The sequence below is a fragment of the Rutidosis leptorrhynchoides genome, unplaced genomic scaffold (assembly GCF_046630445.1).
Source record: "Rutidosis leptorrhynchoides isolate AG116_Rl617_1_P2 unplaced genomic scaffold, CSIRO_AGI_Rlap_v1 contig574, whole genome shotgun sequence".
Lineage (NCBI taxonomy): Eukaryota > Viridiplantae > Streptophyta > Magnoliopsida > Asterales > Asteraceae > Rutidosis > Rutidosis leptorrhynchoides.
Window position 1 is genome coordinate 43,339 of NW_027266796.1, and position 13,599 is coordinate 56,937.

The 13,599-nt window shown below is 33.8% G+C and overlaps 2 protein-coding genes across 2 annotated transcripts; both read left to right on the forward strand.

The window, feature by feature from the left end:
• The first annotated feature begins 1,438 nt into the window (after nucleotides 1-1,438).
• Nucleotides 1,439-3,173, forward strand: LOC139884594 (peroxisome biogenesis protein 3-2-like). The gene is made up of 6 exons (XM_071868610.1): nucleotides 1,439-1,632; nucleotides 1,738-1,937; nucleotides 2,015-2,145; nucleotides 2,233-2,360; nucleotides 2,541-2,762; nucleotides 2,915-3,173. The coding sequence occupies exons 1-6, from the start codon at nucleotides 1,439-1,441 to the stop codon at nucleotides 3,171-3,173; spliced, it is 1,134 nt and encodes a 377-aa protein (XP_071724711.1).
• A 7,573-nt stretch (nucleotides 3,174-10,746) lies between these two features.
• Nucleotides 10,747-13,489, forward strand: LOC139884595 (uncharacterized; the record flags this gene model as incomplete). Its single annotated transcript, XM_071868611.1, has 11 exons — nucleotides 10,747-10,792; nucleotides 11,466-11,528; nucleotides 11,659-11,739; nucleotides 11,833-11,944; nucleotides 12,081-12,126; nucleotides 12,234-12,305; nucleotides 12,482-12,699; nucleotides 12,792-12,856; nucleotides 12,926-13,076; nucleotides 13,158-13,263; nucleotides 13,361-13,489. Coding segments are annotated over exons 1-11 (1,089 nt in total), but the record flags the coding sequence as incomplete, so codon positions are not given.
• Between the last annotated feature and the right edge of the window lie 110 nt (nucleotides 13,490-13,599).

A 13,599-nucleotide genomic window follows, 5' to 3' on the forward strand; every position in this document is an offset into this window, starting at 1 on the left:
ACCAAAAAGGGTTTTTCTTTTTTCAGGTTCGTCTTTGTCTCTTCTTATCGATCTCTCTATCATAGTAGAGTATAATTGATCCATAGTTGCTTCTTTGTTTCTTCAAAACCCATCATTCCATCACTGTAATCTCTGTTACTTGCAACAAAGAAGGGTTTTATTCACCTTGGTAAGTTGTTTCTCCATTAAATTGATCTTTAGAAGTAGCTTTTGTCTTGTTATTTGATTTGTATGGTTTTTTTATATTGGCAAGTTGATTTTGCAGTGACAAGAGGCTCATTGATGAACTTTTGGATCTTGCAGCCTTAAAAAAATGTTATCTTTAAGGTGAGTCTTTGTACTTGATCGTATTAGTATTCATGGGTAGCTCTTAATTGTTGTTTTAGAGGATTAGTTTTTTGCTGTTTGCTTCAGTTAGAGGTTTCTTGCTGTTTGCTTCAGTTAGATGTTTCTTACACCGATTCTGCTTGCATTTGTTAATTTCTCCCTGTTAATTGCGACAAACAGTAAAAGATTATCAATGTCCGTGTTATAAATCCTAGTTTGGAATTGAAAAGGAAAGCTAGCAGTGTAGTTCGAGCCGAAGGTGATGTAGTGGATGCTAGGGTTGAGGCGAGAATAGGTAATGACCATATGGTGGAAAGGCTAGGGATAAGTTTTGGTCAAAGTTTTCTCCTTTGAGCACCCGCTGGCATTTGCCCGATATAGGAAAGAAATTTATGATGGAGCATATCGCGAAAGGGGGCAGTAAGGCGAACAAAATGGAAGCGAAATGGAAGACTTTGCAAGAGACGGAGTTGGAATTGAACTTGAAGAGGATTGATGTTGTTGAGGAGTAGCAGAAATTGGCAAGGAGCACAATATTGAACTTGAAGAGGATTGATGTTTTCAAGGAGGATCTCATCAGAGCTTCTGAGCCTTGAAAAAGGTTTATACAATGGATTCCCTTCAATTCCAGCTTTGTCTCCTGCAAAGCCTTCCATTTTGCTTCCACTTCCTTCATCTTACTGTCCCCTTTCATGATACACTCCATTATAAATTTCTTCCCGATATCGGGCAATGTCAGCGTCTTGTCCATTCCCAACGAAGCGCTCAAAGGAGAAAACTTTGACCAAAACTCAGCCCTAGCCTTTCCACCATGGTCATTACCTATCCTCCCCTCAACCTTAGCATCCACTACATCACCTTTGGCTTGAACTACACTGCTAGCTTTCTTTTTTCGATTTCGAACAAGGGTTTATAACAGGGATATCGCTAGTTCTTCTTAAAATTAAACTTATTTTGTGTCTCAATTGCTTGCTTGTTATCCCTGATAATTGCAGTGTTTATCTCATGGGGTTAGGAGTCGTATCTCCTGCCCGATTTTTGCAAAAATGCAAGCCCTTTTTATATTGGGTATTAAGTTTGAGATAATAGTGTCTTTAAATGGAGACTGTTCATGGGAGTTGGACTGGTGTTTTTAAATTGCAGGAATTTTTGGAGAAGACATAGGAGGAAGATTTTAGTCGCATCTGGAGTTATAGGAACTGGGTATTTTCTTTATAGATTATATAATGGCCATCAACGCAGGCTTTCTGATCTTGAAAGAGAGCTTGCGAACGAGAGGGAACTCGACGAACTCCTTAAAGCTCAGTTAAGATCAAGTCTTATCGTTTCTCTTGGTTGTTTGGTAGTGTTCTTGAAGCTTTCTCTTTACTTTTTCGTAAAAATATAAACTGTTTGCTGTGTAATTGCTAGAATGCAAGCCCATTTTGAGAATATTCAACGGATAGCTGATTCCGTGACGTTGCCTCACTCTATGGAATACTTAAGTTGTCGAATAGCAGAGGAATTGGACCTTTCACCACTTACTGAGAGGTTAATGAGAGGAAAAGATCAGCCAAACACTTTGACATCTGTGGAAAAAATTGAATTGTGGGAAAGGCTCAAACTTCAAAGTATGGTTTTTTCTATTTTAAAGATATTTTATAATGAGTTTGCCATATTTCATTCTGATAATTTTGATTCAATCCAGGTTTTACAAAAATGGTTGTGTCGTTATGGGCTGTGACGATGCTTAGCTTATATACCAGAGTTCAAGTCAACATTCTAGGAAGACGTCTATACATTGATACAGCACGTGATCTTGGAAGTGCCATATTGATTGTAAGAGCAATTCACAAACATTCTTGTGTCTTTATTGCAATCTTTTTATTGTTTAGTTCCAAATTTTGACTTTGCTGATTGTAACAGGAGGATGCTGATCTTATTGATAGGGAGGACGAACAAAAATATCTAGCGAGTGCTGATTTTCTTGCTAACAATGGTATCACAACTCTAATATCTTGTTTTCAGGCAGCAGCTGGAGAAATCCTCAAAGGGTAAGCTTAGTATACCTTAGAATATATATCTCATTTAAACAATTATCACCTCCATTCTAAAATAGTTGTCAATTTTTCTAAATGATGCATGTATAAGAATTGACAAGTATTTTGGGACGAATGTAGTAATTCATATGAATCCATCATAACTTGTTGTCATTGACTTATCTAAACAAGCAGGAAACAGCTGAAGGATTTCTGTAATGGCACCATCCTTCGTGCAACGGCAATGCAAATAATCGACAGATTCATGGGCAATGGAAGCCCTCATCATTGGCTAGATTACATAATACCTGCAGATCTCAACAAACTTTCTATAGCTTCAACCAGTGACGCTACCATTCATCCGAATGCATCGAAATTTGATCTTCTTATGATGGAGACACGAGCAGTATTATCAAGGTATGTCATCCAAAACCAAAATGATTCCAAAATGATCCCTTTTCTTTTAGGTTGAATAGAAAAAGGGCTCATTTCAGATTCATATTAAAACACAAGGACTAATTTGTATTGTAGCAGCCCTTTTTAAGTTTTTTCGTTTTTGTCCATTTCAGTGCTGAATTTGGAAATGTTGTGGAAGTGTCTCTGAAAGCCATGGTAGATGGATTGATAGAGGAAATGGAACGTCAATCTGAAGGAAACTTCAATATCGGTTCGGGAATGCCTTTGGCAAAAATTTTACCACGGTTGGTTCAAATATGTCCTAGTATTCTCAACCGACCAGGTGAAAATCCATTCTTACAGATCATAAAGGACGTGCAAGAAGTTGAAATCTTCTTCACTCTCCTTTATGGAAATACAGGAAATGCTTAGACTAGCAATTGTGATTTGTATTGTATTTTTCTTTTCTTTTTCTCTTCCACTATTTATTTTCCGGTGGAAACCAAAAAAACAAAAAAAGGTAGGGATGTAAAGAAATTTTATTGGAGCTGGCTTGAGGTAGCTAAGAATTTTTAACCATGATATGAATGGAAGTAATAAAAGAGAAAATGGAACTTGTTGGGTTGGAAATTCCATCCAGACTTTTTCTTCAGACTTATATTTCTGAGGATCTTGGTTTAATATACTCTTGCTCTCTTTCAGATCACTATGAATATGAAATACTACTCTGTAAGATATAAAAGGTGTGTTCGTTGTGTATTTGGAGTATGTTCTGACAAAAAATACTCCTTTTAACGGTGTCTTGAACAAGACGGAATATGCATCAAACACAAAACAACACACCCGAAATTTCTTGAGTGAAGTTTATAAATACCGTTATTCACTCCCTAAGAATCGAATCCTTACTCTATTTAAATTAACGTCCTGCTGAATCATTAGGCTATTGTTAGGGTTTACTAGAACTTGTTTTTAGGAAGCTTTCACTTACATATGTATATGGCTTCGAAATCTAAGCTTTTGAGTGTGACTAATAAATAATTTTTTAAAAAAAAATAAAAAATCTTTTGACTTTGATTTATTGGTAATAGAACATTATCTTTGACTCTTTCTTCTTCTTCTTCTTTTTTGTCTAAAAGAATAAAATTTGTTAAAAGAAACAAAAAATTACTATAACCCAAGAGGGAGAATATTAGTATAAATAGGGGCACAGTACTTTTGTACACTGTTGCGGAGAGAGGTGAACATGTAATAGTCGGATCGGAAACGACGTTTCCGGATCAACTAATTGTGATTAGGGAGGTGATTAATTAACTAAGACCGGGATCGGCGTTTCCGGTTTTAAGTAAAACTAATAATGGTATTACCGGTTTTAAGTAAAACCGGAATTGGTATTACCGGTTTTTAATAATATTTTTACATAATCTGTTTCTACATAATTACGAGTAATTACTGTAAAAATTTCGTAGGTTCGGAACATATATTTTAGGTTATATTAGGTTCGGAAGATTTAAAAATAAATGATTGGTTCTGAGTTTAGGTTCGGGAGAACCGGTTCTGTACTGAACCGAACTGGTTTTAAATGAACCGAACTGATTTGATTTAAAAAGTGCGAAATGACAAAAGTAGCCTTTGACCAAAAATCTGACGCGTTATTTTTTCTGTAATTATTTTAAAAACAGAAGGGTAAAACAATCTTTGAACATCAATTAAGGGTACACTGGTAATTTGACATTAAAACTAGTTTAAAAAAAACCGAACCGAACCGATTCGGTCCGACTGCGTCTTCAACCTCAGGACGCGTTTCTCTCTCTTCGTCACGCCGTCCTCTGCTTGTCGTCGTTCTCGTCGATTCCGACGACGTCGAGCTTCAAGTTCGGTACCGTTTGACTCGTTTCGACGATACGAACACGATGGTAGCTTTAGATTTTTCTAACTCGGTCTAGATTTTCCGTAATCGCGATTTAATCAAATCTGGCCAACGATATTCCGGCGACGTCGAGCTTCAAGTCCGGTACCGTTTTACTCGTTTCGACGATACGAACACGATGTTAGCTTTAGATTTTTCCAGCTCGGCCTAGATTTTCCGTAATCGCAATTTAAACAAAGGGGGGCGATGGATTGGTTTCTTGTAAAACCAGGAATGGGAAACCCGATCTTACCGTTTGACCGGGAATCCCAAACCCGATTTTATTTAGTGTTAATTACCCTGTTTAAACATTGAAATCGGAAACGGAAATTCCGGTCGAACTATAAATATTCACCCGATTATACTTTTTCAACAAAATATTTATGTTTTTTTTAAAAAAATTATATTTATAATTTCCTCGTATAAATAGATGGAATGGTCACTCTTTATTCCCCTACAAAATAATTTGTGTAAAATCAAAATCAAAAGTAGAAATCTGAAGAAATGGCAAAATAATCAATCTTCACCTTATCTCTCTTGATTGTTTCAATCATGGTATATGATCTTATTTCTCACTCATGATGCATATTTTAAATTAATTAATTATAAAAATGAATATATATATATATATGTATATTGTCATTTTCATTATATATATATGTATTTCCTGTCTTTTGTGATTATCAATGCTAATTCATCTTTATGTATGTATTTTAGCAGCAGTCACTATATGTTAATAGTAAAAATAAATTAATACAAAAACCATCCATCTCAAAGTCGAAATATGCAAGCAAGCAAGCTTTTGACAATCGACCACGCGTACTAGATCTTAAGTCCGAAGCTAACCGATTACATCCTCAAGGTACATATTTCAAAGTGTAAGAATCAAAACATAATGACAAATATAATCAAACTATAATGGCAAATATTTAATCTCACAAATCATATCCCTACAAAGACAGAAAGCATGTATCTTCCGAGTTGATTGCCTTCGAGGACAATCAAGGCGTCCGATTCAAATAACTCGATCATGGTGCATAGATTTAGCAAGGTCAATGTACATCAACATTTTAGTGCAAATACCAATCTCTGCCTTTCAATAAGCTAGGATTTCTTTGGAGAAAATCCAACTTTGATACTTCACATTTCACCCATAATACTTTTTTAGTCCTTCATATTTTTTCGTTAACTAAATAAACGACCTGTTTTACTAAGGGTGAAAGTTTTCGGTCCGGTTTTATGCTGAAAACTAAAAAAAAATTAAAAATTTATTAAAATTACTATCTTTATATTTTAAATTTTAAAAATAATTAATTTTAAAGTAATTAAAAAATAAAAATTATTTCACTGAACCGACCTAAACCAATAGTAATCAGTTCGGTTAGTTTCAGTGTAAAACCGAAATGAAAACTTTCACCTCTAGTAAAAACGGATATATTTATGTTTTTAGATAACCAATTTGTCTAAATTTGCAGTGGACTAAAACATTTTAAATATTATAAAAAAATATTTTTAATGTAGCTAAAATGAATATAATTAAAATGATTATTTTGAAAATTACCCTCTTTACATTAATAATTTTTAAAAAATTTCATTATTTTTAATAATTTTTAATAATTTAATTAATTTTAATAATTTTTAAAAATTTAATTAATTTATAGAAAAAATTACAAACAATTATTTATAAAATATGATTAATTAAGTTATAATAATGAAAATGTAAAAGATAAATTTAATAAATATTTATAATTTATAAGAAAATAAAGAAAACTGAACGGTTCAAATAATTTATAAAATATAAATAATTAATTTTTAATAATGAATTTTTAAAATATAAAATTAAAAAATATTTATAATTTATAAAAAAATTCAAAAAAATAATAAAACTTTCCATTTTTTTAAAAAAAATTGAACGAACCAATTCATCCTTAAACCGGACCACCCGGTTCGATTTTGTGATCTGGAATAAGTGTTGACACGTCACCTGCCGCAGGAATTGGCGTCATGCCATAAGGGAATAGTTGACGGCAGAGGGACCATTTTGACCGATATATAAAAACGTGAAAATGGTTTAGACTAAAGAAAAACGTGAGGAATCTAAGTGAGGAACTAAAAATAAAGGGACCAAATTGGATTCTCATAAAAGAACAATACAGGTCTTCAAATGAAGTTCCAATGGGCTTAATTGATTCGAATGGAATCATGAGTCCGGCCCGGCTAAACTTAACTTTCAAGACAAGACTGGTGTCCAGTGGGCTTCGGCAAGTGACTATAGACCACTCAATCCCTTCGCAAAATGGCGAGGACATCAACAAAATGAAAATATTGGATTTTTTTTTATCTTTTAATTTTTCCGAAATTGTTCGTGGGACGATTTAAATTAAATGAGACTACTACAAACGAAAAAAATTTCATTTCAATTAATTCACGGGGAATTTTACTTTGAAGATTTAAAATAATAATCTCAAAAAGAAGAAAAAAAGATTTAAATTACTTATCTTTCCGTATCATTTATTATTAAAACTCAGGAATGAGCTTCCAAAAATAAGAATATGAATAAAATGAGCTCAAAAGATCCTACTAAGGATGGATTATGTGCTAAAATGACCTACTAATTACATAAAAAAATAAGTCGACGATGAATAAACAACGGGTTGAGATAAAAAAAAAAGATAAATATTTTAAAATAGAAATAATAAATGATAAATTAAGTAGGTTAATATTTTGAAAATGGAAGAGGGTAAGTGCAGAGCTCCCTTCAATCCAAAAAATGATCTGACAATCGAGCAATACAAGCTCCATAGATATGCAAGCCACAAACCCTATCTCTAATTTCTTAAGATAGATAAGATTTGAGGGATCCATAGCTAAGCAGCTTAATTTACTCGAGCCAAGATCTCCTATTGAACTTCAAGGAGCTCCACTCCAACACTAATTTATTTATAAACCCTCGACTCCAACAAAAACCCAATTTATCTCCTAAAAACTCCAATAATTGATCAAATAAAAGCTCAAACCATATCCTTTGCCCTAATCCCAGTATACTACTATTATAATAAAAATAGTATATTAACAAGGGAAATCATTTAGTCAACGCCAGATCCACTCTCACAAGACCCAAAGATGAAAAAGAAAAGGGAAAACACAAAACTACTAATGAAAGTTTTCGAGATCATATGAATATTATCTATACATACATATATATATGTATAAAAAAGAAAAAAAAAAATAATAACTTTAAGCCTAACTTAACCTAACCAAAATTTAACTCAATCCCAGGTGTATATAAAGAAATATAGTTAACCCTAGACCACGTTTTAAAGGTATAAGATGAAAGGTTAAGGTTGAAATGGAGCCATTTTTATAGAGACCTTTCTGTTCTCTATAGGGTTAATAAAGTAATTAAAGACGTACAGTATATGAAATGGAAACCCTAAAATAAGTTCACGAGTTAGTATTGGGAATCGGTTCAGCTTTGTTTAGATTGCTAAAAACGAAACGTCACATGCTTCCACTGACAACGAATTTAACTTTCACGTTAATTAACTACAAAATTTAAAGCAGTTTGTATTAAATAATTATTGGAGTAATTAAAATATGGTCGTAGAAGGTAGAACAAGAACTAAAATACAGTTTTTTCTCGTCTCATTAAACAAAGATTATAGGAAATTGTCATGAAAATAGTAAAGCTCACATTATAGAATGAGGAAACACATCGGTTAAGATGTACCGATTTTAATACATATCGTAGAAGAGACGTGCTTTTGTGATATGTTTGGAGCCCAAAATCAAAAGAGAGAAGCCAGTCACGGAACACTTATGAGACCAAGCAAATACACTTCTTAAACATCATATTCATTTATTAAAACGGTTAAAAACACGTCGTTTAATAATGCATGAAACAAAATAAAATATGTTAATAATTTTATAAAATTAATAATTTATCCACTTTCGAGATTAAATTTCTATATAATTTTATATTTTTAAAGTAATAGTCTTATTTTATTTATATTAAAAAATTCAATTATAAATTTTAATAATAATATTAATTTAAAGAGATTTATATACATTTTTATTTAAATAATTTAAAATAAAAGAAAATTAATAGCGAGTGGTGGACTCTTCGTTTGTATGACTGACACGTGGCAGTTAAAGGAGCGGGAAATTTTGGTAAAATTACCAAACCAAGAGTCTTCGTTAAATGAATGGTAGTAGTTGAATAAATAAAGATGTGCTTTGAATAGAAAAAAGGGACATTGATGTGACTACACACCTATCCATGTGGGGCCCTCTCGCTTTCGTTCGCTGCTACTACCGTGCACTTTATCTTCCACACCTGTATTTTGCTTATCGTGCGCCTCAAGAAAATCTAAGAATAGATCTCACTTCAGCCATTGGATCGTTTACACGTGTTTAAATTTTAATGAGGATTGATGTACAGGATCATAGCCTCAAAATCTAAGATAGATCTCACGCCTGCACTGTACTGTACTAATGAATTATCCCCTTAACATTTTTTCAGATGGTCACGTGTGTCTGTCGGGTTTTGTCACGTGACTTAATATAGAATAACAAATGGGCCAAATTTAGGCCCGTTAACTCATTAAATTTTGCACGTCCGAAATCAGGCCCAATAAGAAAAGTCAACATGAGTCCACTTCGGATGAAACGTTGAGGGTAAAAGGATAGACAACAAAAAGTTAGGGGTATTTTGGACGATTTATTAAAACATTGAGGATTAAATATGCATTACTTTGTATCGTCATCACTGTCTTCTTCCCTGGGAAAGACACAGAGACTCGCTTATCGTCGCAAAACCTTATCGTCGCTTGATTAGCAATGGGTACGGTAATTATTTCTCTATTGGTTTGTCGCTAATGATATCGGCTTGTGAATTTTGAGATTATCGTCTTAATTTTTTACCTTGGAGTCGCTTAAATTTGGCTGTTCCTCTCGATTTGTGACCTAATTACGTGTTTTGTTGCAAAAAGTCGTTAACTTTTTGAGCGATTATCACTTAATTTGTAGATATTGACTGAGAAGGATACCCAATTCATTATATGGAGTTTGGTTGTTTAGTTTAGTTAGTTTAGCTCATAAGTCATGTATCATGTTGTTCATTGTATTGGAAACAACTTACCTTTAAGTTAAATTTGATTTTGGATTTTAGGTTTTTGTCCTTTTATTATTTGTGCTATAATACTGATTTTGATGATATATATCAAAACTGGATATCGATTTGTTTCAGGTGATGATCTTTCGTCTTCTTGGTGTGATTCTGATGATGAATGTGCATCTTTGGACAGAGACTGGAAGAAAAGACATGATCAATTTCACACGGTGAGTTGTAATAACTTCATTTTTAACTTAAAAAAGGCTTCTTCTTGGGTTTTTGGCATGTAAAAAAGGCTTCCTCTTTCAGATGGGATATCGTGAAGGCCTCATGGCGGGGCAAGAAGCTTCTGCTCAAGAAGGTTTTAACTTCGGCGTAACGGAATCTGTTATCTCTGGCTACAAATGGGGTCTTGTCAGAGGAGTTTCCAGGTAACTAACTCATCATGTGCTAGAATTTCTTCATTCTTGATGTTGTAAACTGTGCTTTCGCCTTTTGATTTAAGCTTGTTGATTCCCTGGTTCCTTCACTCGGAGGAGGTGTGTAATGGCTTTTCCTTAGGAATTGTTGCTTATTGATGGCAAAAGTTAAGACTTAAATTCCTCCCCAGATTTTTTAGGCTTGTAATTTTCACTATCTTTCGGTTTTTGACTCTTACTTTGACTGAGTGGTTTCTCTACTTTTTTTAGTGCATTGGCTTGTCTTCCGAAAGATTTGAGAGATAACTTGATTGACAAGAAAGAAAAGAGAGACAAATTCCATGACTTGTTCGAGTCCGTCTATTCCCTTTCAACGAAAGACGCCCTTCAGCTGTTTCACAATGATTATGTTTCCCAACAAAGAATTGAAGATGCCAAGAGCGATATTTCCAGCTGTCTGGATGATTATTTTGATGAACTAAAATCGCTTCTTCATGATTCACCGTCGATCAAAGTGAATCTAACCGTCGACGAAAGTAGAATTTGATCAGATTTCATGGCTAGGATATGTATAACCGTCGTATGGATGTTGATCGTGTATTTCCCAAGCTGTGTAATTTGTTTGCAGTATAAAACAGATATTTCTTCCTGATGAAGAAACATGCAGATCAGAATAGTGTAAGGATTATAAAAGACATATTGTAAGTCAATAAATTTTTTTATTATACGAAGAGAGCTTGGATGATGGAAAGTGTTTCTTTTTTTGAAAGAGGACGAAAAGGGAAAAAAGTTATAGTCCTATTAATTACTCCATTATTTTCCTAATAGTTTCCATAACTTGGGAAGCACGAAAGAATTAATTTCCAATTAATCACTTTTTCATCAAGATATAAGAAATTAGGTTTTCCTATTTCGAATAGGAAAAGAGACAAACAGAGGGAGTATAACTCTAACTCTGTTGTGTTGTTTTTTATGCTACATAAAATCTTGTTTTGTAAAAAACAAAACAAGGGAAGAAATACAGACAGGCAAGACTCAGTCAATCGTCGATCGGCTATATATATGGGTACGTTATCACTGATGTTCTCTTGATTAAGCTTGATAATTAATTAAGTATGGTTTTCTAAATTTCGTTCTTACTCAACAACAACAAACCTCAGTTCTACTGTGTGGAGTCGGTTAAAATTTTATCATTCAAACACACTCAATCGTTGTTTTTGACTGTATAAACGGTATTGTTATAGACTTTGTTAACTTGTTAAACTGTGTTCTTTATCACTTTGTAGATTCTGAAGAGGCAATTCGCTCATCGGAGCTTGAATCACCTGAACAAGTAATTTATCCGGCTGGTAATGAATTAGTTAATAAAGTTCTTGTTAAGTACAATATGTATTTACTACTTGATTAGTAGTTGTGCTTTCTGTTCTTTTTCCATCCTAGCATCTTAATTTTTTCTAATTTCGAGCCTCGATTTTGTAGGTCCAAGTGAAGATAATCATGACGAGCAAGAAGAGAACAACCTGAAACGACATTTAAACGTTGTTTTAATCGGTCATGTTGGTAAGATCATTGTATAATTTAGTTATTACTGTCTAATTAAGGCTACAAATATATATATATATATATATCCTTTAACGAACGAGAAAATTGCAGATGCTGGTAAATCCACAATTGGAGGTCAGATCGTTTTCCTCAGTGGCCAGGTGGACGACCGAACTATCCAAAGATTCGAGAGGGAAGCAAGGCATAATGGTCGGGAAAGCTGGTGAGATAATTTGTTTTTCAACTTTAATTACGGCCAAATTTTCCTTGTTCTGAGTATAATTTACACACTGTAGAAGTTTTTTGAACAAAACTTGTTGTACAAGTAATAAATGATTTTGTTTTACCACACGTGCTAGGTACATGGCATACATCATGGACACTAATGAGGAAGAAAGGGCTAGGGTATGTTCTAATGTCTTTCTATTTATTATATTATCATGGTAGTAGAACACTATCACTTGCTTTTTCTTATAATAAATATCTTTCTGTGCACTCTTTGATTTGGTTAGGGTAAAACAGTTGAAGTTGGAAGAGCTCATTTCGAAACAGATTCAACAAGATTTACAATCCTGGATGCTCCGGTAAGAGATTAAATTCCCCTGAAATACAGAAGAATGGAATTTAGAATTTGAGAGTTGGTCGACTCTTCGTTCGTTTTATATCTAGAGCATGTTCCATCTTGATCCAAAAACTCTCGGCATGTTTTTATTTTGCTGTGCACGAATTCTCACAAACTCTTGTTGATTTTTATTCTCAGGGTCACAAGAGTTATGTACCGAATATGATCAGAGGAGCATCTCAAGCTGATATCGGTGTCTTGGTAATTTCGGCACGAAAAGGAGAGTTTGAAACAGGTTATGAGGGAGGTGGTCAGACTCGTGAGCATGTCCTTCTCGCTAAGACACTTGGTGTTACTAAGCTTCTCGTTGTTGTCAACAAAATGGACGACCCTACTGTTAACTGGTCTAAACAAAGGTATTAGATAAATAATGTCGTCATTTATACGATTTTATATGAGATTATTCATTTATTAATATATGATTATACTGGTTCCGGGAATTATGCAGGTACGATGAAATCGAGGGAAAAAAGATTCCCTTCCTCAAGTCTAAGGGCTATAACGTGAAGAAAGGTACTGAATCACTGGCTTATATATTTATTCTGTAACTATTCTTAATTATAATCTTATATATTTACACAGATATCCAATTTCTTCCAATATCTGGTTTGAGGGGTACGAATATGAAAACAAGAATGGAAGAGAGTGTGTGTCCATGGTGGAATGGTCCATGCCTTTTTGAGGCTCTTGATTCTATTCAAGTTCAACCTCAAGATCCACAAGGTCCATTCAGGTATGAAATTCTATTCTGTTAGGGTGCGTTTGTCACGCGAGACGAGATAAGTTGAGACTGATCTGAACATGACTTTTGTAGGATGCCTATTAATGACAAGTTCAAAGAAATGGGAACTTTTGTGATGGGCAAAGTTGAATCTGGCAGTTTACGGGAGGGTGATTCCTTGTTGGTCATGCCGGAAAAGGTTTTTCATTTATAAACTAATTTGTTGATCACCTTATTGTTAGATTAATTATTAATTAATGAGGTTGGTACATATAACAATATACTTTGTTTTGCAGACTCTGGTGAAAGTTGTTGCTATACTAATTGATGGAAACGAGGTCCGACGAGCAGGACCCGGTGAGAACCTTGAGATCAAAATTACTGGGATTGAGGCAGAAAATATTAAACCTGGCTGTCAAGTATCGGTGAGTTTTTGTCCTTCCATTTTTTACCAACTTATTTTTTGGTAGTTCGGATCAATCTCGAGTCTCGACAACATTTGTTATCTGATGTACTAAGAAAATGCAGCCAATTC